This window comes from Macrotis lagotis, chromosome 1 (genome assembly GCF_037893015.1).
Source record: "Macrotis lagotis isolate mMagLag1 chromosome 1, bilby.v1.9.chrom.fasta, whole genome shotgun sequence".
Classification (NCBI taxonomy): domain Eukaryota; kingdom Metazoa; phylum Chordata; class Mammalia; order Peramelemorphia; family Peramelidae; genus Macrotis; species Macrotis lagotis.
In genome coordinates, this window is record NC_133658.1 from 290,217,744 (window position 1) to 290,242,706 (window position 24,963).

Genomic DNA, 24,963 nt, shown 5'->3' on the forward strand with positions numbered 1-24,963 from the left:
GGCCAGACTTAATAACTGTTTCTCGACTGAGCAGTATAACTGAACTATAAAACTTTAGGCAGGTAAATGAAATTAAACTCAGATTCTGAAGGTATAGATGTGAACCCCAAATGTGAAGTGATGTGAAAAAAAGAAATGGAAATCCAGTAGCAGTTTCTTACCTTTGCCTATAACAAGGCCACATTTATCTGCTGGGACTGTGTAGGTTACCTCCTGCAGTCCCCCAGGTGCCCCCACACTCCAATCACTTCGACCACGACCTCTTCCTCTGGGTACAGAGAGGCTTCCGAAACCATCACGTTCCTGGGAGGGAAGCAAGATTTTAGTGACTACTAATCATCACAAGCATGATCATCACTAACTTTAAGACTCTTCTACTAAAAGTGGGGTTAGAGGCAGCTAGGTGGCACAGTGGATAGAGCATCAGCATTGGAGTCAGGAGGACCTGAGTACAAATCCAGTCTCAGACACTTAATAATTATCTAGCTGTGTGACCTTGGGCAAGTCCCTTAATCCCATTGCCTTAAATAAAAAAAAAATAAAAGTCAGGTTAAATGATAGGCTAAACAATTGATGACACACATCTAGGTTTAGAGCAGAAGGGCCCTTTCCCAGGTTTCTGACTATTAAATGTTCCATAAAATTGGGATTAATTTAAATCACTATCAGAGGAGGAACTGAGCAGATAAAAAAAATGTAAGTTATATAAACACTATAAATATATCTAAATAAAATAAGTATTTGGATAAACTCAAAAGTTAAAAGCTCAACTATCTTGTTCCTATGTTTGGACCCAATCCATTGGAACTGAGAGTCTAGTTTTATTCAATTCTGAGTTTTCTTTCCAGTGGCTAATACACACTGTGATTATCAGAAGTCAGACATTAGACACTAAAGAGCTATCAGCATTTGAAAGTGAAGCCTGAGTGACAGTTTATGGTTTCAAACCCTCCCCCAACTAGGTTGGTATACAGACAATGCTCTATGATTCAGAAGACCCTGCAAATCTAACAAGCAGAAAGAATCAAAGGATTATTTTTTTTTAATCTGCCATACCACTCCCAAAGGCTAGCACAAAGATGTGTTAAATAGTGACCAATGAAGGCAAGCTCTGAAAGGGCCGTGAACCATACTCTTTACCCACAGCCTGATGCTGAAGAGACTTCTCTGAAATACACTTTCACACTGTTCAGTGATCACAGAACAGTGTGCAAAGGCAGGAATCTACAGAAGAAGATTTCTTTTAACATTCAGAGTGCACAAATCCCATTCTAATCACTGTCTATTATGCAAAATACTTTGGTCCTGCAGCATTTCAAAATGGTGACGTTAAAAAAAATGCAGTCTCCCCTTCATAACAGGGAGCTGCTTTACCAGCTCAATTCAGAATAATAAAGAAAAATTCACTGTTGACAAAGTCTTTATTTGTGAGAGTAAACCAAATTTATCTAGAAAAGTTTCAACTCAGGTAACCTGATTTTGTTTCTATATTCTACTTTTGTTAAAAAGATACCCATGGCAAATAAGCAAGTTGATAGGAGAGAAATTTTTAAAAAGTTACTTCTGGAGTGATTAAGAAAAAAAAAAGAAGCTTCTTGTAGGCAATCTTTTTTATTAAGGCAATCTTTATTCTTTCTTGATTCCCTAATCAGCAAGGTGGCACAGTAGATAGAATACCAGCCTAGACTTCAGTCATTTATAAGTACTAGTAGTGTGTCCCTGGACAAGTCACTTAACCCTGATTTCAGTTTTCTTATCTAGAAAATGAGCTGGAGAAGGAAATGGTAAACCACTCCAATATCTTTGCTAAGAAAATGCCAAATGAGGTCAGTCAGTTAAGACTGAACAACAAAATCCTTCATCACAACTCTTTACAAAAGATTTACCAAACCATTTTTCTCCCCAAGCTTCTAATATTCACTTTTCCACCCCTCTTATTTGAGGACTTAGGTCATTCAAATTGTAAGTTGTCTTCTCTCCATCTCAAAACTCTTGACATCATTTCCTGATCTCTTCCTCCTTTGCTTCAAGTCTCTTGATAATGAGATGGCCCTTTTCTTTTCCATAGCCAGAAACTTTACATGTAATCTATTATATTGTTTCACCTTGTCTTCTTTAGCAGATTATAAATTTAACTTACTCTCTCCTCTAACTTCCCAATTTTCAAGTTCTATTTACTGCTTCTTATAGTACTGTCTTCAAACAAGCTCAAATCAACACACCCATCCCTAAAAACCTTCACTACATCCTACCACTCTCAAGTTATCATTGACTTTCCTCTCACTCCTCACATTTACAATATGGTTTCTAATATCACTCATTTGAAACTACCCTTTTAAAAACCATCCAACTGTGTCTTAAGTGACAAATCTGAAGGACTTCTCTCAATCTTTATCCTCAGTCTATATGCTTTATCTGAAGCTGCTGTCTACATTTTCTATCTTTACACTTTCTCTCTGGGATATTATGACACTATTCCCTTCTCATGGATTCCTTCCTACCTAACTAGTCATCTGGTTCTTCATCTAATTAATCCAAGATGAATCTACCTTCTTACTTTTCTCTCTTGGTTTCTATGAGTTTAATGAGCATCTCCAGTAAATTTTCAGGTAGAAGGTGGTACTTAAGTTCCATGTTGAAGAAAGAAAGGACTTTATGAGGCCAAGATACTCCTTGGTGGAATATGCAAAGGAAAGGGCTAGCGTAAAGGTGTAGAGCAGGGAGTGTAAGGAACCAGAAAAAAGTCTAATTTGACTGGAGCAGAAAGTTTGATAGATTGAATAAGGCTCAATTAAGGTTGGGAAGATAGGTTAAGCTTTAGAAGATCTAAACTTAAAGTTTATATATTTTTATCTCAGGGATAACATGAAAACCCCAGAGATGACTAATAAAGAGGAATTCCATGTCTAAACACCTATGTTTCATGCTTCTCTTTAGCAATGCTACAAGAGCAGAAAAGAGATTTGCTGGTTATCCTGTCTTATCTTGTCATTAAAAAAAATCTAATGTAGATTCAATCTAACAGACATCATTCTTACAAGCTATTCCTCATGTGTAGAATGCTCTTATTTCTCAGAATCCTTTTTTTCCATTTAATGCTCAACTCCAGCACCATGCCCTCTTCAAAGTGTGATCCAATCCTTTTAGTTTTAACACTATATCCCTCTTCAACGATTTTGTATTTAATACAATAAAGTTTCTTTGCTTTTGTCTCTGTATTCTCAGCAATCACACTGCCTTATTCTGGGCCCTTAATAAGTATCTGTTAAACTGTATCAAAAAATGATCTTTTCCTGGCTCCTCAATGACAAATCGTGTTCAAATGATAATCTTTGAAAGTTGTAAAGGTCCTGAAGAGTTTCAGAATCAAAGTATTTAGTATTGTTTTGGGTTTTTTTTTAGGTTTTTTTTTTTGCAAGGCAATGGGGTTAAGTGGCTTGCCCAAGGCCACACAGCTAGGTAATTATTAAACCCAGATACTCCTGACTCCAGGGCCGGTGCTTTATCCACTGCGCCACCCTAGCCGCCCCTTAGTATTGTTTTAGTATTAAGTATTTTGGGATTTAATTATTAAGAATTTGATGTTCCATGATATTTTTTCTCAACTATTTTAGATAACTAAGAATTGACTATATAATAGAAAAAAATTTTGCATGAAAAAAGGAATAAGGGGCCTAGGGGAAACGTACAAGTGAAAATCTGAATTACAAATAAATTCATTTCATACAAGGCAGTACTTTTAATTGGACAGTACTTTTAATAGTTCACTGACAGAAATGTTAAACTCTTTTCCTCTTGAAAATGATTGACCCAAGAGACCAGAACCCACCTGTGCTGTAAGAATAAGGTCACTGATGACATGTGCTGCATGTTGACACCTTTCTGGAAGTCCCATGACCTGTGCAACTCTTTCAGGACTAATCCCATCATCTGTGGAACAAGAAGAGAGAGACTAAATTAAAAAGTCCCAACCCCAAAGGAGGAAAAAGTTGAAGTGATATGCATTTATACTTAAACTACCCAAAGTGGAAGTCATTGAGTTCACTACCCTTTTATATTTTTATATATAGTTATCATTACTTTTTTATGTTAAAGATTTTCTTTATTTTGAATTCTACAATTTTCTCCCTAATCTTACTTCCCCCCCCCCACCCCCCAGAGAAGGCAATATATAGTTATCATTTCTTCCCAATAAAGTATAAGCTCATTGCAAGTAAAGATTGCTTCCATTCTTTATAATTATGTCCCCAGTGTCTAGAAAAGTGTTTTAGCATACAGGTACTATAAAAGTACCTAATTTGTAGATAAGGCAAAGATTTGGACATTTCTCTAAGCATTTTTTTGGGGGTACATTCAAGTATAAGTCCTTACACAAAGAAAAAAATCCCTAACCAATATTTTACATGATTACAGCTTTAAATTCGTTATAGAAATAAAAAGGTGAAATACAAAAAAGAAAAACAATATAAATAAAATAGAATAATTTAACTGAAACCAAAAACCACCAGAGGGAAAATAAAACACCTCAAAGTCAAAGGGGGAAAGGAAGACATTATGACATTATAACTAACCTGGTTTAAACTGAATCCTTACACCAGCATCGTTTTGAATTTTTTTGATCATTTCCCCATTTCTTCCTATTACAATACCAACGGCAAACCTAGGCACAGATACCTTAGAGGAGGAACAGAAACAAAATCTCAACAAAGCTAGGAGAAAAACATAAGCATGAACTGCAGATACAGAAACCATGAAATATACTTGGGAATAATATGATTTTTTTCATTACTATTTTACTGCACAAAGATGATTCTACTCTATTACATTAAATAGGCTTCAAAATTTCCACAAACAAAAATAGGTCTTTTAAAAATTGAACATAATCTACAGTACTCAATAAAAAGTATTGGGCCTGCTTAGTTTTCCTGCTACATCTCAGAAATCAGGAAAAGGTGTTTATGCAAAGAAATGTACTACCTACCTACTTTTATAAGAGGTACAAATAGGTCCATTCACCTATGATGAAAAATAACCATGGGGGGGAAGGATTTGACTATATACCCATAAGGAGACCCTCTTCGTTCTTTTTCCCATGATAACAAACAATTACAATGTCTAATCAAGTGTACCTCTATACTGCCCCCTCCCATTCGGGAGCTGAAATCACTGCGCACACCTCGGAAGTCAGCTTGATCCTTTTCTCGAATAATCTCTAATACCATTTCCCTTGCTTGCTGCATAAACATACAAATAACAAATGCATTAGAAAACAGGACATTTGGCATGAATATCTGTTCAATATCGGACAGTGTTTCCCAATTACTGTTCAAATGGTTTGCAAGGAATTTGAGGTGAGAAGAGGTGATTTGGAACTATTCTGGGGAGGAAAAAAAAGAGAAAGATACTCATCAATTTTGGGAATGACTTTATAATATTCAAAGCTATGTTTCAACCCAACTGGATTAAAAAAATCCACTTAACCTAACTTTTGATTATTAATCTTTCCAAGAAAACATTTCTGAATGGTTTTCTGAAACATCTTTTTTCAGGAAGACTCCTATGGAATAGAAAACATTATTGTGGGACTAGGTATAATAATACAGCAATGACATGGAGCATGGCAAAAACAAAACTTTAGGAATTTGAAAAAACAATTCTGATAACTTTAGGATAAACACTTCTAAGTTAAAAAAGGGCAATCTGATACATTTCATTTACAACACTGAAAATCAAAGATAAATGACTGCAGCTACCACAAATCCTATATAAATATTGAGTAGAACTGATTATTACATGGATTTAGCTTTAGGCTAAATTTTGTTCTCTCTATAATGAAACAAAGGAAAAGTTCAATTTACCTTAAAATTTGTGTATGTTTCCCAACACCTGTGTTTTAAAAGGGTCACACCAACAATTATTACTCTGAGAAAGCCAAATGCTCAAATCAAAAAATTTGGTTCCATTAAAAAGTTTATGGCAGTTGCATTTTTTGCAGTACCAGTGCATTTTTTGATGCTCATCATATATGCTTTGATGCCCATCTATTCATCTTGGATTATTTTTCATATAATAAAGGGCTCACATATGGAGATAAAGAGTTGTATCATGAATTCTCTCTATATTTAAAGAGGATTGGTATAGGGCCCAAGGCCAGGGATGAGTATGGAAGTATCTACCAGGCCCTAAAGTACTGCTGAGCAAAGGGGATGGTTGTTTTTGTTTCATTTGCATCCAGCTCTTCATGATCATATTTAGGAGTTTTCCTTGGCAAAGATCATACTGGAATGGTCTGCCTCTTCCTTCTCCAGCTTCTTTTACATTTGAGGAAACTGAGATAAAGAGGGTTAACTGACTTGCCCAGGATCACACAGCTAGGAAACGTCTGTGGCTGGAGTTGAATCAGGTCTTCCTGACTCCACAACTGGTGCTAAATTCACTGTACCACCTAACTGCCCTTTGATGACATAAATTTTCAAGAAAGAAATTGTTTACATTAAAAAAAAACCACTAAAATACCATCAAATTTGGTCTTTCAGCACTCCATGATTTCAACAGCACAGATACACAATATGCCCTCAGTAGAATACATGTTAATTTATTAAAGAAGGAAAATAATCTTTTTTGTTATTCAATGAAAAGGTAAGCTCTTTAATCAAATATTTTTCCTTTTTTGTTTTTTTTAAGATGGTTTATCATCCTGAAAAGTGAAATTACAGGCTCTTAACCCTAATTAGTGCTTAAGGAAGAAAAGTAGTTTATTCAGAACTACTCAATCTTGTCTTGCAATGATTACTTAGTTACTAGTCATGATGAACAGTTTTATAAAATCTGTGCTTAACTATGTAGTAGTGTCACAAAGTTACAATGATTTCAAAGAGGAAAAGCAGTTCAGTGACCTCTTGAAGTATCATGATTAATAAAGTAAATAAAACAACTTTATTGCTTTCTGAAGGTTCTTAGGAACAAGACCTCTAGTTCTTCCAACTAAATGCTACTTCTAAAAGCTACTTTTATCTTTGTGAAAGTTCAGTCAATTTTCCTTATTTCAATGATACCAAAGGATTCAAGAAGGACAGAAAAGCAAGTTAACAATCTTGCTTGACCTGATTCAGATCAGACTCATTTTACTTTTCTGTAACTAAACAGCTGGCTTTGCCACTGTTTGATATTGTTGCCTCATTATCTATGGCTAGTTGTTCAACAATAAAATATTATATTGCTGAGGTCAAAGTCATAGCCTCAACACCTACACAGTGTAGTTGGTTTTTTAATGGTCGAAGAATTTACAAGCATAGCCCTAGTCAAGTGCCTTGCAAATGTCTACCACTGGTTATAAGGTAGATGGGACATGAGAAAACAGAACAAAGTCCTTTCAAATACTGGAAAAACTAATAGAAGTCTGCCTTGCTGCCACAATGTCAGCAGGGTTATTTTTCGTCTTAGGATGCCCAGGATATTGTTAATTTTTTTTCTATGACTAAGCTCTCAAAACCAACATGAGAGATCAACTGGATAAAATGAAGGTCTATTTTCTGATATAGTTTAGTATTATAAAAGCAGTAATTCCACTTTATTATATTTATATAATACTTCAAATATTTTCATACATTTATAAAACAGTGAATAGAAATAATATAGAACAGAGTAATAGCAATATAGTCAATTCATATCACCACTACATAATAACCTCCACAAAAGATTTTCCAGGTAAGTTTACCTGTACTTTGAATGGGTCTCCAGTAATACGAAGGGGTTTGTCTGCTCCTGTGGGCAAAGGACCATCTTGGATCATAATCATTTTCACACCTGTTCGCTCCTATAGAGAACACACAGCATGGAAACAATCTTTAATAGGGGACACAAAGATACTATACTATAAGTCAATAATAATAGTGGTATAGATTTACATGTAGTATAAGGCTTTTTCTTACTACAATTTGGGTGTAGTAGTAAAATACACATATTTTAATTTTCATTTTACAGATGAGGAAATTGAAGATCCTGAGAAATTAAGAGTAAGTGTTAGAACTGAAAACTGAATCTGGGTCTTCTGATTTTCAATCAAGTTTCTCTTCACTATACAATTATACCTTCCCTGAAAAAAAAAATGTGACATTAGCACTGACTTTACCATTCAAGTAACACCAAGCCTTCTGGCAATCAATTCTGATCCAATGTGAATATAGAAATGTTGCTATTGCATAGCTTTCATAGATAACACTCAAGATAGTGGGATAAGTCAAACTATATCTAAAAACTTTTTTTCTTTCTTTTCCTTTCCCCAGGGCATCTAAATGTTATATATGAACACAATTAATTTATGGTATCCAATGAACATCAACATTGAAACAATATTAATAAAGTTTTATTCCCTAAATGGTTGTATAAGAAAATGTGTGTGAAACACTGCCAGTACACATGAACTCAAGTTTTTCTCTAGTAGAAGCTACAAAGAATGTTTTTTGGTGTTAGGAAACGCAACACAAGATTTGCAGAAACATCTATCAGGAATCAGTGAAATTACAACTACCGTGATTCAGACACTCTTTTTTTAGGTTTTTTTTTTTTGCAAGGCAAACGGGGTTAAGTGGCTTGCCCAAGGCCATACAGCTAGGCAATTACTAAGTGTCTGAGACCGGATTTGAACCCAGGTACTCCTGACTCCAGGGTCGGTGCTTTATCCACTGCGCCACCTAGCCGCCCCTCAGACACTCTTAAAAAGCCTACCAGCTAGGAATGAAGGGGGACTGGAACTTGCAGATGTCAAACTATATAATAAAGCAAGTTATGAAAACTACCTGGTATTGGTTTATTAAATTGAGAGAGAGAGAGAGAGAGAGAGAAGCAGACTAGATAAGGGAGAATCAAAAACAACAGAACTCAATCACCAAGTGTTCAGGAATCTCCAAAACATAAAATACTTAGGAAAGGATTCTTTAATTGATAAATAAAAACTGTTGGGGAAAAATGGAAAGCAGTATGGCAGAAATTAGATTTAGGTCAACATTTGATGCAGTAGTCTATAATACATTCTAAAATATATATGACTTTAATATTAAAGAACATACTATTAAAAAAAATTGAAGCAAATGTATTCTTAACTAAACAATACAGGCAAATGCAGAAGCTAAAGCAAAAAAACTTTGATTATATGAAACAGAAAAGCTTCTGTACAGACAAAATTAATTCAACAAGAAGGAAAATGGTTGAAAAGGAAAAACCCTTTGTATCAAATTTTTCTAATAAGAATTTGGCATCTAAGCTATATAAATAATTAACATATATGTAGAAGACCAAAAAAAAGAGGAAAGAAAAAAAGAAAGTATGATTTATTGCCAAATTTCAAATTCCTCTTTAATTCATTTAACTGTCTTGATTTTTTGTAGTGAGAAAAAGCAGTGGCTATCTGTCTCTTCTTTTAACAGCCCATTCAAGAAAATTAAACAATCTTCCTGCATGTTATACATAATAAATACAAACATAATAATTAACATATATACAGAAGATCAACAGATAAGCGGTCAAAGACTATGAATAAACATTACTCAAAAGAAAAACTGCAAACTATTGACTGCATGAAAAAATATTTCAAATCACTAACAAGAGAAATAAATTGAAAACAGCTTTTGAGGTTTCCTCTCACAACCTGAAAACTGGAAAAGATGACAAAAGATGGCAATAGTCAATCAGGCACATTGGCTCATTATTGGTGAAGCTGTGAACTGAACTCAAGGAGACCACTGATAACAAAGTTCTTAAATATACCAAAATATTTATAGAGTGCTTTAGATGGCCATCCATTAAGGAATGGTTATATGTAATATGGTATGCTGATTATATTGAAGTATTATAGAAATCTAAGAAATGATGGAAAACATGGAAAGCTTTACATGAACTGATATACAATGAGGTCAACAGAGGCCAAGAAAGCAATATACATAAGAAATGCAATAACAGAAATGAAAACAACAAACACATACCCCCCAAATCAAAAATGAATGTTGCAAAATTATAAAGAACAACTCTATGCAGGGGTGGAAAGTCCATAGAGTTTGTGCAATGTACGTATTTTTGGATTTTTTTAATACACTGGGAATAGTTGTGCTGATTTTTGCCTCTTGTTTTTAAACATACAATTTGTTATATGGGATGGTTCCCTGGGAGGGAAAAGAGGGAAAAACTATAATGATATTAAAAAAAAAAACAACACCAACAAAACATTTTTAACATTTCTTAATCTACTAAGGTCACATACCTGTAATTGCTTTATTGTTTCTCCTCCTTTGCCAATGACTAGTCCCACTTTAGATGCAGGGATGAGAATCTCCTGGATTGTGTTATTCCCATCTACCTCATTATGAAATCCAGGTCCATTCCGACAACGATCAACTATTTGTCCCAATAGTCGCTTGGCTTGTCTTTGAGGGAAGACCAAAAGAAAACTATCATTAAACAAAGTAGTTTGTTTAACAGAGTGAAAGAACTAGAATAGAGGTAAAAGGAGGAAGCCAAAGCATGAAATATAAAAAAAGATAGAAAGGAAGAAAAAATAGTGAAGGTTATAGTATGATTCAGTCTTAAATTTTAAATTTCTCTTGAATTCATTTAACTGCTTAGCTTTTTTTGTAGTGAGAAGCAGTGCCTGTCTCTCCCAATATTTTTTTTAAAGTCATTAAACAGTTACTTAATAGTCTAGCTAATAAAATGAAACTATCTTCTTACATGTCATAAATATTTTTGACTCTACTTTGAAACAAGAATCTGGAGAAAAGTTCAGTTATTAGAACAATAAGGTAATAGGAAAACCCTATAAAATTTAGGTTTCCTTCTCCCAGTTGCTGTTGATTAGTTATCTGAGCTAAACTTATAGCGCTGAGAACCTGCTTGTTGGCTCTCTCCTCACGTGTTCTTCAAGTGCAGCTTCTTTTTAATATTTTGCTTCAGTTTTAGACTAACCATTGCTGCAAGAAAAACGCCTTGCTGCCAAGAAATCATATTGTTTGCCCCATAATACATACTCACCAGTGACACTTATTTTGGGTCACTGCTTGTAACATTGTAAAATAAATTTAAACTTTTCCATGAATTTGTGAGCAATGGAAATAATAAAACAACCCTGCCTCCTGGGAGACATAATCTGAAACCCACCTTTGTGCACAAACCAAATATAACAGTAGACCAAGACAGAGACACAGAAAAACAGACATAGAGACAGACAGACAGACACACACACACACACACACACACACACACACACACACACACACACACCCCCACAAGACAGGAAGACTGAGATGAGAAATAGAAAGAAAAAGTAGATAAAGAGAAGAAATTAAGAGAAGTGGAAGGTAGAGGGAGGAAAGAGAAAGACATATAAAGAAGTCAGAGAAGAGAGAAACAGAAGGAAGATTGAGACAGGAAACTGAGATGAGAAAATGGTGAGAGGAAAAACAGAAAAGGGAGAGAGAATTTCCACCAGACTGAAAACTGTTGTCTGTTATAGGATTATCTGTTATAGGATTGGAAAAAAGTTCTTTTCTTAAAACTGCTACGGGCCCTTATTCCTGTCACTCCTCCCCAAGTATAGGCTACCCAGATCCTCTGAATGAAACAGAAAACCAGAGATCCAAAAATTCATTTGGATCAAAAAGAGACAACAAGGTTGACCTTAGGGTATAGAATATATACCAAGATGCTATGCAATGTCATCTAGATAATTGCAAAACAACCTTTTCAGGAAGAAATATCATACTAATAACAGTAAGACAAGACTCAATTTGAGTATCCCGATAGAGTGAGTTCTTTAGCATGGAAAACTGTTGAAATTGTGTTGTGCACACCCTGAAAGCCTAGTTTATAAAGGAGGTATCATGATAGCCATGAGAAATTCAGCACAGGTCTGTAACTCTAAATATATGGAAGCAGAGAAATGCCCATAATATGGCAACCCCAAATTTTATATATACCAGCATTTACTGGTTATGGTTTAGTAACCCAGCATCAGTTAACAGTGTTTAGTAACAGTTCTGCCCTTCCATTTCTCCCCTCTTTAGGGAAGGGGGAAGAAAAGTAAAAGGAAAAAATAAACAAAATTAACTTACTCAATATTTTCTGGGGTTCCGGTAAGTACACAGGGCCTCTCTGGAATCCCAGAACTCTCTACAAGAAGAATCAAGAAGATAAGGTATATTGGTGGGCGCCTGGCAACTAAACATCTTTACTACTGTGTACAGATTCAGTTTCTGTGTGTCAGTATCTAAGGAAGTCTCAAAATTCCCAGACTCTTGGAAAAAAGATTCTTAATTTTCACATGTAGCTGGGATATAAATTTGGTAAATTACTCTTTCAACAAAGAAAATCTAGAGGATCCAGTAGAGATTTATGACTCATCAAATATTATTCTTAGTTTCCCTTCTAACATATTGTGACATGTGGTTATGCCATTTGATTAGCACGGTCATGTGGAAAGACTACTGTCTTTGGAGAGGACTGGGTTTATAAATCCTGTTTGATGCTTTCCATTTATTTATATAACTTTGACAAAGTCACTTAACTTCCGAGGGTCATTTCAGATTTAGTTTTGAAAGAGTATTTTATTCTTCAATTTTTCCCAATTTTTCCTATTTATTTGCAAAGAACTTTGAGATCCCCTGATAAAAAGTCCAATGAGTTGTAAAGTAACTGTCATTAATATTAATTACATAAATATCTGATAGATCATTGATATAAGGGACTCTCTCTGCTACTGCATAATAAATATTTAGTCTTTTTTGTCTTATTAAGTACACTGATATGCTTACAGTTACTTTGAATGCAGATGTAGTACAATTAAATTGAAGTTTTCCTCCAGAATAATGAAGATTATTCTGTACAAAAACATGATTTGTATCTAAGGTTTTAGCTAACAAATTATCTTAAAATATTATATTTAGTTTTAATGATAAAACATTCCTCTCTTCAAATATCTATCGCTACTATCCTTCATCCACTATATTAATCACACCTAAACCCAAATTATATTATAAAGAAAAAACATCTTTTAGGATCTGTCTTTTTCTATACCCCAATGTAAGTAAAATGAAAAGAAGTAGCACAAAGGCCTGCATTGTTCTTAAGGAACTTAAGGTATAATGGGGGATAAGCAAGCATACAAATAAGTACAAGGCAGAATGCGATAAACCTCAACTGAGAAGTATAAAAAAGGAATGTGTGGCATACTACCAAGAACCTATCTACTTTGCAAAACACTGTTAGGAGGTATTTCTGAAATCTGTTGGACATAGGCCAATATGTATGAAACCAGAACACTAGCCATAAGAATAATGAAAATCAGGGGTCTAAACCAGTGATCTTCACAGTTCTTTAACTCAGGAGTGACCTTTGCAATCACCATTAATCCAAAGGACCACATAATTGCCTTATGCTCTGTAGAGTCCGGCAATATACTCTTGTAGGTCCTGAGAGTTAAGGTTATGTTACCAGTCTTTTCTGTTTCTATTACCGGTCTAAAAATAATGCCAAATGAGATTTGCCCCCATTAGATCCTTTTCTTCCATTCTACCTGAAAAACCAAGACAATCATAAATATTGTCTTCTTTGCTGTTTGGGAGTAAATCCATCTCCCTGAGTTTCAGGGAAAGGTTCTGATCAAAAAAACCAAAAAATTCTATTCCAACAAACTAAGATGATAAATGAACATAGCTTTCAAACATGCATACAAGGGGCCACAAGAAAAAGAACTCTTACCTGGTGCAATCTGAATCTTGCAACCAGATTCTGCTTGAATCCGTGAAATCTGCTCACCACCTCGGCCAATAACTGAAACAAGGTTGAACAGGGTGAGAACTTGTCAGCCAGCCCTGACTTTCCCCAGTAATCAGCAACTATTTTTTAGTTTCCAGTGGGGCTCACAGTAAAATATAGGTGGGAGTAGACTTAATTATTGAGGTTCATTTCTAACATTCTATGAATCTATTATTTAAGAAAAAAGGTAGTTTTGTTTCTAAATTACACTATCTTGGGAATAATCATTTAAGCCACTTTAGCCATAATAATTTCTAAATTATTTGGTTTTTGTTATAGTCATCCTATAGTCAGGTGAAAATATTCATTGTCCTGCAGCACGATATAATTGGTGTTTAAGTTACCAAATTTATGTTAGTTTCAGAAGAGAGCATGCCTCTTAATAAATGTAAAATAGATGATCAAATGTTTAAAACTGGGCAATCCAGATACTTACTGAACCCAACCATTTTATCAGGCACTTTGAATTCTTCTGTGATCACTGCCCTAAAAATGAGTAAGATTTCAAAGTCAATATAATAAATAATTTTGCTACTATCTTTTATTCTTAATCTTCTCCTAACCTGACAATCTCAAAATCCCAGAGATTTAAATATAATCTTATCAATTGAGACAATGGACCTACAATCATATGTAGTCACTCAGATCAAACATCTTGTTTTGTATCACCTGAATTGAAAAAAAAGTATCCAGAGTCAGTTACTATTCTTTTCCTCTTTGTTTCTTTTTTCTTTTGTTTTTTGTTTTTTTTAATGCAAGGCAATGGGGTTAAGTGGCTTGCCCAAGGCCACACAGCTAGGTAATTATTAAGTGTCTGAGGCTGGATTTGAATTCAGGTAGTCTTGACTCCAGGGCCGGTGCTCTATCTACTGTGTCACCTAGCTGCCCCTAGTTACTATTCTTATTGATGATTACTTTAGCAATTTATTCAATTACCAAACCTCTTACTCCAATGTTTAATCTTAACATTTCCTGTTGCTGCCTAACTTTTTTTTGGTAAGGCAATGGGGTTAAGTGACTTGCCCAAGGTCACACAGCTAGGTAATTATTAAATGTCTAAGGCTGTATTTGAACTCAGGTCCTCCTGACTCTAGGGCTGGTGCTCTAATCACTGTGTCACCTAGCTGCCTAACTCTTAAATGTTTTGCTTAGCCCTATTTTGACTAATAAGAGTAACTTAATAACATTGTTTTATGCACTAGGTGACCTTTGCACTTCTCCTCTGGCATTCTTTTGTACAGATCCAACAAACACCATTTTTCTTTTCTACATAAGCCTTGTTTTTCAAACTTTTCACTGCTCTTTGGCCTCCTTCCAATTTGCCTCTGTCTTTTAAAGTATAATGCCCTAAACTAAACATAGCTTTCCAACTGAGGTCTAATTAGTGTAGAGTAGAAAGGAAAAATTATTTCACTCATTTTCCAAGTGGTCCTGTTAAAAAAATACCCAAACTAGTTTTGGATGTCCCCTACTCTCCTTTTGGAAGACAAGTATTGTGGTGACTTTTTCAAATGAACCAACAGGAGTGCTCCCTTACTTCCCATATACTATATATTATGGACAATGTCCAATTTGTGCAACACCCTGGAAAGCAATTAAATCTAAACATTTACCTTAGGAGGAAGCTAAATGCAGATAGTTAGGGGAACCCCCTCCCACAAAAACTTAGCATTTTTGAATGCCTCATACACAGCTGGATTTTTAAACACCATGGAAAGAATTGAACAAAAATACATGTTTTTTGTGAAAAGTCATCTATGCTTAGGAGAAATGCAATAGTTAAAAGCTCTTTCCATTATATACCTACAATAAAAACAAAGGGAGGGACTCTTCTGTTGTAATGTAAAGTCTTGGGATTGTAGATGCAGAAGTCATTTCTGGCATTTATATATATACTAACTGAAAATAAGCAATTCCGTATCTCCCAATTATCTCTGAAATACTGATGCTAAGACTGAGTTTTATGAATACAATAAGAAATATTGTTTTATGATTGTATATGTACAACTTATATCAGATTACTCATCATGGGGAGGGAGGTAGAAAAATGTGGAACTCAAAAGCTTATATAAAATGAATGTTGAAAACTATATTTGCATTTAACTGAAAAAAAAATAAAAAAACATAGTTTTCTTTCACATTAAGCTTTGTCTTAATGTGAAAGTCAGGCAAGTAATTGTGCATATGGCACAAGTCAATTTGCTGGGATTTTACCTAGAAAACCAGTCCAAAATTAAATCACCATGAAAATTCACAACCCTATTCTAGCATGTTCCATGTATGTAATTTTGACTTTGGGATTCTTTGAAGAATAAAAATACAAGATCACAACAAAAATACTAGGCCAACATGCAAAATAAATTGATCAGAAATGGTTGCAAATATTTTTTATCAATATAGTTCTGGCTGATCAAATTGTAACAGAGAAGTTATTAAAAGGTTATTATTATTCATTTCAAACAAAAATCTCAATTGCTAATTATTAATGGTTTCTTCAAATAAATGTTTTAAACCTAGTCAGAATGAAGCTTTCTTGAATTAGTTTGCTCATCATGAAAGTTAATAATTTGAAAAGCCCTTCTTTTGTTGTTCTTCAGTGTTTCAGTGGTGACTGATTCTGTGGGACCCAATGTAGAGTTTTCTTAGTAGATATTAGAGTAGTTTGCCGTTTCCTTCTCCAAGTCATGTTAAGACGAGGAAAACTGAGGCAAACAGGGTAAAGTGATTTGCCCAGGATCATATAAATCATACATATAACTAGTATTTGAACTCAGGAAGATGAATCTTCCACACCTCAGGCTCAGCTCTATCCATTATGCTACATAGCCACACATCCCCAAAGCCCTTCTAACATTTCTTTATAATACTGAAGGACATAATGAAAATGTTGGTACAGGAGAAAAATGACACATTTTTGCCTTTTCATATTATAGTAAAATCAAAGAATTCCATGTCACATAATCTGATACAAAATAAGGGAACTCTTGGTATAGTATAATTTATAACAGAATCCTGCATATGTATTTTTCAGCATATACATTTTAAAACTTTTTTCATATTAGTATCACTCTTATAAACTATACACATTTCTATTTGAAAGAATTTCTTTTTCAGGCATTAAAAGCACCTTACTATGAATTCATTAAGCCTTACTGTTTTAGGGAGATGTGCTTTAGAGAGAATTTCTTATTAATGGTACTTCAGCAGAGAAGAGTTTAAGTGACTATTTACTTAAGGTCACTTGGTATGTTTCTATCATTAGAATATGGATATTGATAAACTTGTCTATCACTGTATTACTTAGTCCAGGAGAACTATTCTTAGGTAAAAGGGCAAAAGATTTCTAAAGCACTGGAAAAATTTGTTATTTCTTTTTTATTCAATGTAAAATTAGAAGAAAATCTCCAATATTTTGACAGCCCTATAATTTTGCATAATAATATTTAAGTTTTAACACTAATGTTCAATCCTTTAGAAAGGTTTATTAAAAAAAAAAAAAACTCCAAACCCACAAAAAACCCCAAACTTCAACCTTAAAGAAACCTAGCCTATAGTTTTACCACATTTTTCAACCTCTGACTTTCTAACACTCCACTACAGATGGTGGATCAATAAACAATTAGAATTAATCAATAAATAATAAAACATAACCCACTGCTTACCTTTGATGTACCAGGGCCCCTAACTGGTTACCTACTGTGGCAAAGAGAAAGAGAAAAGAAAAATCAAAGCATTAGCACGGATAAACTAACTTCATCCCTATACAAGTTCTTATCACTTTAAAAAAATACAGAGAAAGAAAGAAAAGAAAACAGTAATTTAGGCTCAGTGGCTGAAATGAATGAGTTATATGATATGAAACAGGAGGGGATGTCTCGATCAACACAGTTTATAACCCAGTGTCCAGCTGAACACAGGATAAGAAATTGATCTGTGTATGTCCATGCTGAGAGTCATGGGAGAAAATCCTTCTTGCCCAAATCCCCTGAACTCACTATTTCCATCAGGCTCTTAATTTAAACCCAGCATAAGGATGGAGAGAATAAATTTTTAAAGCCAAATGTAAAGATTTAGTCTCATTCAAGGCATTAATAAAGATCAGTGAGAGCCTAAGTTACTATGTGCATATGTGGACACACAGACACACAGACACATTCATTCTCTCTCTCTCTCTTATTATTTTTGCTTTAATTATTCCATTAGATGATAAGCTCCATAGGGGCAGGGTCTATGTCTTATGCTTCATTTTTAAGAGATCCTTATTGCGATTCTACTTAGTATACAGTCAGATACCCATTAAATGGTCCAACCTCACTTGGAAGTCATTCTTAAAAGAAAAACAAAACCCACAACCAACTCAGTTTATTTTCTGTCACTATAGCAATCTTTTAATCAAGTTTTTCTTGAAGCCATTTCAATCACACTTTATCTTGTCAGTTGGCAGGTTCTCTTCTTTCCTAGCTATATCCAAAGTTTTTCCCTTTGGGAAAACTTATCTAACAAATGAACTTAGAGGGCATAAAAGACCCATGTGTATTACAAAGCAACAACCTGAACTTTATACAGAATTAAATAAAAATTCAAAAACAATACAAGACTTTAGGAAATGATTATGGACAGACTAAAGATAATCAGATGAAGAACAAATATATTATTTAAAAAATGGTATTTTATTTTTCCAATTTCAAAATTTTGAGTACCAAATTTCCTACCTACCTACTCTTCTCTCTAAAAGGGTAAGTAATTTGACATAATTTATATAAATGCAATGTAAATATTTTATTTTAAGATAAACGAGGAAGGACCAATGTCCTCCAAATTCAAGACCCTTAAATGATATCTCTACAGTATGAACTTAACCCTTACTCTCTGATTTGAAATTAAGAAAATGGATTATGGCTTTTTCAAAGGAAAATAAAATATATAAAGAATTTTAAAAAATAAATAACTCAACTTCTGAGAAGGGTTAAAAGAGATAATACTAATAATTTGGATGTCAGGTCCCTCAAGCTGTGGTTAAAAGTTCCTATTAATTTATTTTCCAGATCCATTTCCAAGATTTGTCTCTTAAAGAATTCAGAACTTACTAAAGGAAAAAGAAAACAAATGGTCACTTATAGGTGAAAATGTTTTATTGAGTCTCAAGAGACTTGTTATAGGCCCAGTTTTTCCAACAATGGTAAAAAAAATAAAAACAATTTATATAATGTTTTCAAAGTGCTTTAAAAATAGTCTATCATTTCATCCTTATAACAACTTGGAGAAAAGTGCCATTTACCATGACTAGTTCTGTCATTTTTCCTATCTAGGATTCACTTTTCTCATCTGTTAAATAGGGAAATGATCTTTATGGTTTTATAATTCTCTTGACACACTTTCCAAAAGAACAATTCAGTTTAAGAGGACAATAAACCTGCTCAGTTGAGAAGGAGGTAAAGACTAAAATAACATGGAACACTACATATCATAAGATAATTTAGTTACATAAGATATATGTATATTATATGATAATTTAGTTATCTGTTGAGCCAAGAGAAGCTACTACACCAACCAATGTTGACCATAAGCATGGACAATGTATAATGGATGATATGTGACAAAAGGCTTATTACAGCCAAAACATGACAATCAATTCTGCCTTCAGTCACTTGTTTCAAGACATGCTTCAAGTTCACAAGCATCACATAGGCTTCTTACTCACAAATCATTCTAAATTTTGTACTCAATACTAAAATAGAATTTCCTTCTGATAGCCCATAGCTAAGTACATGACCTAAACTTTATGGGTACCATAATTTTGAATGACTAACTGCTTAGCTGACAAGAAGAGATGCCTATATTGAAAATAAAATTGCAGACACTATTTCACAAAGACATGGAAGGCTCTTGTTTTCACACTGCAAGAAAAGAATGAAGTCTATGTTCAAGTTCAAAATCAGATTTAACTATTTGAGTTGATTCAAGAATATCAAATACCTTCTTCCTTCATGGAGAGAGGGATGTAGACTAAAACTGAAACATACAATTTAAAGTTTCATTCTTTCTGAAACATTCCCTTTTAGCTCCTAAAAAGGGGGACTTAGTTGTTAGATGAGAAAAAAGGTACCAGCATATGTTGAAGCACTGCAAACTGATAATTCCAGGCACAAGATATCTATCCATAGACTTAATGATGGTGAGGTCAAACTCTGGAGGCTCTGCAATGTCCCCTTTCTCATCATATGCATAGGTGTACCTATTGAGCACAATTTAACTATAACTACAGTCATTTTACTGCAAAAAAGCAAGAATGTTGAATAAAAATCAGTCCCATCTCCTGCTAATAGTGTGCCTGGTGGTTGATAATATTTCATCTTGCTTTAAGATTTACCTTCACATTTTGAAATCTAGCACACATACTCACTCATATATAAGTAGGCTTTTAATTTATTTTCCATCCAGTAAAAATAAGGACATATTGCCTATGCTAAGGAAAGTTCAATCTCTACATAGAAAGTATGCATAGGTCTTTTCCTAGCTATAGGTAGGATATTTCAAGTCAAACATGGGAAAGAAACAATTACAAAACATAATTTTGGTTACATGAAATTAAAATTTCTTCAAAAACAATTAACAAATTCTGAGAAAGTAGCTGAATGGGAAAAAATATTTGCATCAAATTTCTCATATAAGAGTTTGGTGTATCTAAGTTATATAGATAGCTAACATATTAAAAAAGAACCAAAAACCATTCTTCATTAGGTGAATGACCAAAGGACACAAACCAATGATTCTCAAAAAGTGGAGGAAACTATTAACAACCTTATGGAAGAATGCCACAAATCATTATTAAGAAAACTTCAAGGGACAGCTGGGTGGCAGGGTGAATAGAGCACCAGCCCTAGAGTCAGGAAGACCTGAGTTCAAATCCTGTCTCAGACATCTGTGACCTTGGACAAATCACTTAACCCCACTGCCTTGCAAAAAAAAGAAAAAAGAAAAGAAAAGAAAAAGAAAAATGCAAATCAAAATGATTCTTGAGGTTCAAACTTAACAGTAAACTGGCAAAGTTGACAAAAGATAGTTATAGCCAATATTGGAGAGATTGGTGGAGCTGTGAACTAATATGACCATTCTGGGAAAGCAATATGAAATTCTGCAAATAAAGTGATTAAAATTTTTATACCCTCTGATCCAGAGATTTTACTACCAGGCAGGCATATACCCCAAGCAGGTCACTGATTAAATATGCATAGTAACACCTTTTGTGGTAATGAAGAGCTGAAAACAAAGCAGATGCCCCTTTTCTGAAGAATGATTAAACAAATCACTACATAAATGAAATGTAATATTACTATGCTATAAGATGACTACAGAGAAGCATGGAAAGACTACAAGACTATATGAGTAAAAAAAAGCACAATATACCCAATTACTAAAATAACATAAATACAAAATAATCAAAAACACAAGAAAAAGAATGTTCCAAAATTACATACTCCAAGTAGCTATGAGTAGCATTTTTTACCTCTTCCCCACTCCTTTGCAGAGGTAGAAAGTCCAAAGGGGGAGATAGTGAGATTTTTTTGGGGGGGAATATACTAATTCTTTTTTAAAATTTTCTTCAATAAATGGAAAAGCTCTCTGAAATTAGAGAAAGGGATAGCTACGTGAGGAAATTTGGGTGATGTAAAAACAAGATAGGAAAAAAACATTTTTAAAAATGTGAAACTTGGGATATCTAGGTGGTGCAGTGGATAGAGCACTGGCCCCAGAATCAGGAGTACCTAAGTTCAAATCCAGCCTCAGACACTTAATAATTACCTAGCTGTGTGGCCTTGGGCAAGCCATTTAACCTTGTTTGCCTAGCAAAACAAAAACACCCTAAAAAAATGTGAAATTCAAAAAAGGTCAATGTTGAAAACTATCTTTGCACGAAATTGGAAAAAAACATTAAAACTAGTAGAATATTAAGACTAGAAATTAGTTGTGAATATTTCACTTATATTAAAAACAAAATGGTTGGAATAATTGCTTCCCAATCTTCAAAAAATGTATTTATTTTTCTCACACCAAAGGAGCAAAAATGAAAGCAGGGCATAGGTCTACCTATTTTTCCCTGTTCAAATTTAATAGCATTTAAAGAAGAAAACAAAATCAAATTCAGTAATCTATCTAAAGCAACAGGAACTAAGGTTAAAGCATAGCAAGATGTGTCAATTTTAGAGAAAATAATCTTCCCCCACCAGAAGCTTGGACTCACTGGTTTCTTGACCTTTAGCACTCAAAACAACATGACTGGATAAAACTTTTACTTACATAATAATTTACAATTCTTGAATCTATTTCTTAAAAAGTTGGTTTCAAGAGCTGTAAAAGCATTCTATATCTGAGAGTATGTATTTCCTAGTCTTTTGGAAATTTAACAAAACCTTACTGTCAAATTTTCCTGTATGGTTTTTATGTACTTTCCTTTTAACCTCAAAAATCACTTGATCCTCCCTTCAATTATATCCTGGAATAAAAGGATAATTTGACTCCCTACCCAGGTTAGGCTTCATGATTAGCAACTTCAATGATATTTATAATAACTAAGACATTTCTCTTTCCTAAATCTCGAGCAGTTCCATTCTACATTCAAATTCCTCAGTTAAATAATTGTGATACCCCACAAATTCATGTAATCTCCCTTCAATTAATATCTCTTACTCATTCCTTAGTCCCTAAAATTTGACTCTCAAGTTCTCAGTTCTGGTATGACTTCTACTCTACATGGCTTTCATCTCCCAGTTTAAATACTGAAGTGATTTAGTAGGAGCAACACTCAATATTCTACCGAATCTTAAAATGTCTTTATCTATATTTATACTCTTATTTTTCTTCCCTAGTCTCAAAGAAAGGGTTTCTCTCCAACCTTTTCTAAGGCTCTAACCTTCACTTTTGTGCTTTCAATCTCAAAGTCATGCCACTCCTATTTTAGAGCCTATCTCTACCATCCTAATTCAGATCAATTAAGCTGGTCACCACTCTAATCCCCAGAGGTAGAGAGGTAACATAGCAGATGTCTGGGTCTGGAAGATTTGAGTCCAAATTTTGCCTCAGTAAGACCTGAGGCAAGGCACTATCTCATCTAATTTTCTCAACTGTAAAATGTTTTAAAAGCGGAAATAACATATTAAAACACCTTGCAAATCTTAAAATGCTTTATGAACACTAGTAATTATTATTGTCACCTCTCACCAATATTATTCCAATAGCCTTCTTAGTTAGCTGGTCTCCCAGTTTCAGATCTTACCTGTCTAAATGCATTATCTAAACAGTTGCCCAAACAATCTACCCAAACACAAATATGACCTTGTCATTCTCCTGCTTAAAAGCATCAGTAGCACCCATTTACTTCAAAGATAAAACAAATTATTCAATTTGACATTTAAAGTACTTCACAATCTGGTTCCATCCTATTTTTCCAGATTTATTTCACATTATTTTCCTTTTCCCTGTCATCTTGTTCAGTTTCTGCCAAACTGGCCTGCTTGGTATTCATTTTAGTTGACATTCCATCTTTCCCCCACTGCTATTGCACAAGATGTCCCTAATGTAATGCAATGCTCTCCCAAACCTCCTCCCACTTTTAGGACCCTCTAGATCCTTTCAAAAGTCTCAACTCTTAAGATTTCCTGATTTTTCCTTTTTAGTGCTCTTTTGCTGCTCACCTCCAATCACCTATTTATTTTGTATTTAATTATCTTATCCTTTTTATACAATGTAAGAGTTTGCTTCATATCCTAGGTCAAACAGTGTTTGGCACATAGTAAATGCTTAATTGAATTGAACAATTCTAGCCTAAAACCCTGTAAATGGCTTTAAAGGTTCCTTTACTTCCAAGCCTATATTCTCTCCAATCTACCTACCCTGCTTACTTGCCACCACTGTTTTCTTTATTATTTCCCACAGCCTCCAAGAAAGTTCAAAACTCCTCATCCTAATATTAAATGTTAAAATAAAATATTAAAAACTCTTCACAATCAGGCACCAATATACTTTTGTAATTTTACCACTATTCCCCAATGAACCCTCTTCTTGACCTTATGTCCCTGTCAAATTTCTTGAACATTTCTGTTTTACTTCAAGAATATCATTCCCCCTATTCTGAGGTAGGCTTGCCCTCTTCCAAACTTTAATCAACTCATTTTTTTACTTTAAATATAAATTTTATTTTTCCCCAATTACATGTAAAAAAAATTTTAACATTCATTTTTAAAACTGAGTTTCAAATTCTCTCCTTTCTTCCTATACCCACCTCCTCAACAAGAAAGCAAGTTATTTGATATAGGTAAAAAAATATGAAGTCATGTAAAACATTACCAAAATGGTCATGTTGTGAAAGAAAATAGGACCTGCCCACTCAGAAAAAAGAAACCTCAAGAAAAATAAAGTTAAAAAAAAATAAACTCATTATTAAAGTTCAAATCAAACCTGTCAAATCCTTTACCAGTTAATGTATCATGCAGGGGCATTTATGAAATAAAGAAAAGGTTCTGGATCCATGATTTCACTGATAAAGAAAGTCATAGATGAGGACCCATTCTCTATAAAAACAGCTTGGTACCTTAGAGTTGCCTAGAACAGAGGTGTCAGACTCAACATAGCGAACCATATTAGATGTAAAATCTAACCAGGAAATTAAAAACTAAATAAATAAACATGCAGTGCAACATAGATAATGTTAATTTGTAACTTTCTAAATCAGTATGTACTCATTTCTAATTGAGTTTGACTCCACTGCCTATAGGACCAAGGAATAAAATGACTTGTCTCATGTCATGTAGCTATTTAGTACCTGAGCAGATATATTTATCACATACTGCCTTATTTTATTAGTTCCTTTATCACAGAATTTCAGAATTAGATGGCACCATAGGGGACATCAAATTCAACACATACCTTAAAAAGGTTCTGCTCTGTAATATAACTTCAAAGTACTCACTCAAACTTCACTTAGAAGCCTAGAGAGACAATCTATTGTATACTCAATCTGTCTCTTTTTTGACTGCCCTCTGGGAATAAAATTGAAAAAGCCTAATCATTCTTCCTCAGGTAATAGTTTTTCATGCATGTTAAGATAGCTATCATATTCTGGATATTTTTTCTTTTTTAGGTTAATTAACATATTACTAGATT

General features: G+C 34.0%; 1 protein-coding gene across 9 annotated transcripts in view; it reads right to left on the minus strand.

Moving 5' to 3' along the window:
* Nucleotides 1-24,963, minus strand: part of FUBP3 (far upstream element binding protein 3) — a 63,038-nt gene that overhangs the window by 15,034 nt on the left and 23,041 nt on the right. For 6 of the 9 annotated variants that reach the window (XM_074210915.1, XM_074210916.1, XM_074210918.1 and 3 more), the window contains 10 exons: nucleotides 17,466-17,499; nucleotides 14,240-14,289; nucleotides 13,747-13,818; nucleotides 12,102-12,159; nucleotides 10,256-10,418; nucleotides 7,718-7,816; nucleotides 5,130-5,234; nucleotides 4,572-4,674; nucleotides 3,830-3,930; nucleotides 162-303 (listed from right to left, as the gene is read on the minus strand). In XM_074210915.1, coding sequence (XP_074067016.1) covers nucleotides 162-303; nucleotides 3,830-3,930; nucleotides 4,572-4,674; nucleotides 5,130-5,234; nucleotides 7,718-7,816; nucleotides 10,256-10,418; nucleotides 12,102-12,159; nucleotides 13,747-13,818; nucleotides 14,240-14,289; nucleotides 17,466-17,499 — 927 coding nt within the window. The remainder of the gene's footprint in view (nucleotides 1-161; nucleotides 304-3,829; nucleotides 3,931-4,571; nucleotides 4,675-5,129; nucleotides 5,235-7,717; nucleotides 7,817-10,255; nucleotides 10,419-12,101; nucleotides 12,160-13,746; nucleotides 13,819-14,239; nucleotides 14,290-17,465; nucleotides 17,500-24,963) is intronic. The other 3 variants (XM_074210917.1, XM_074210912.1, XM_074210914.1) reach the window with 1 other exon arrangement.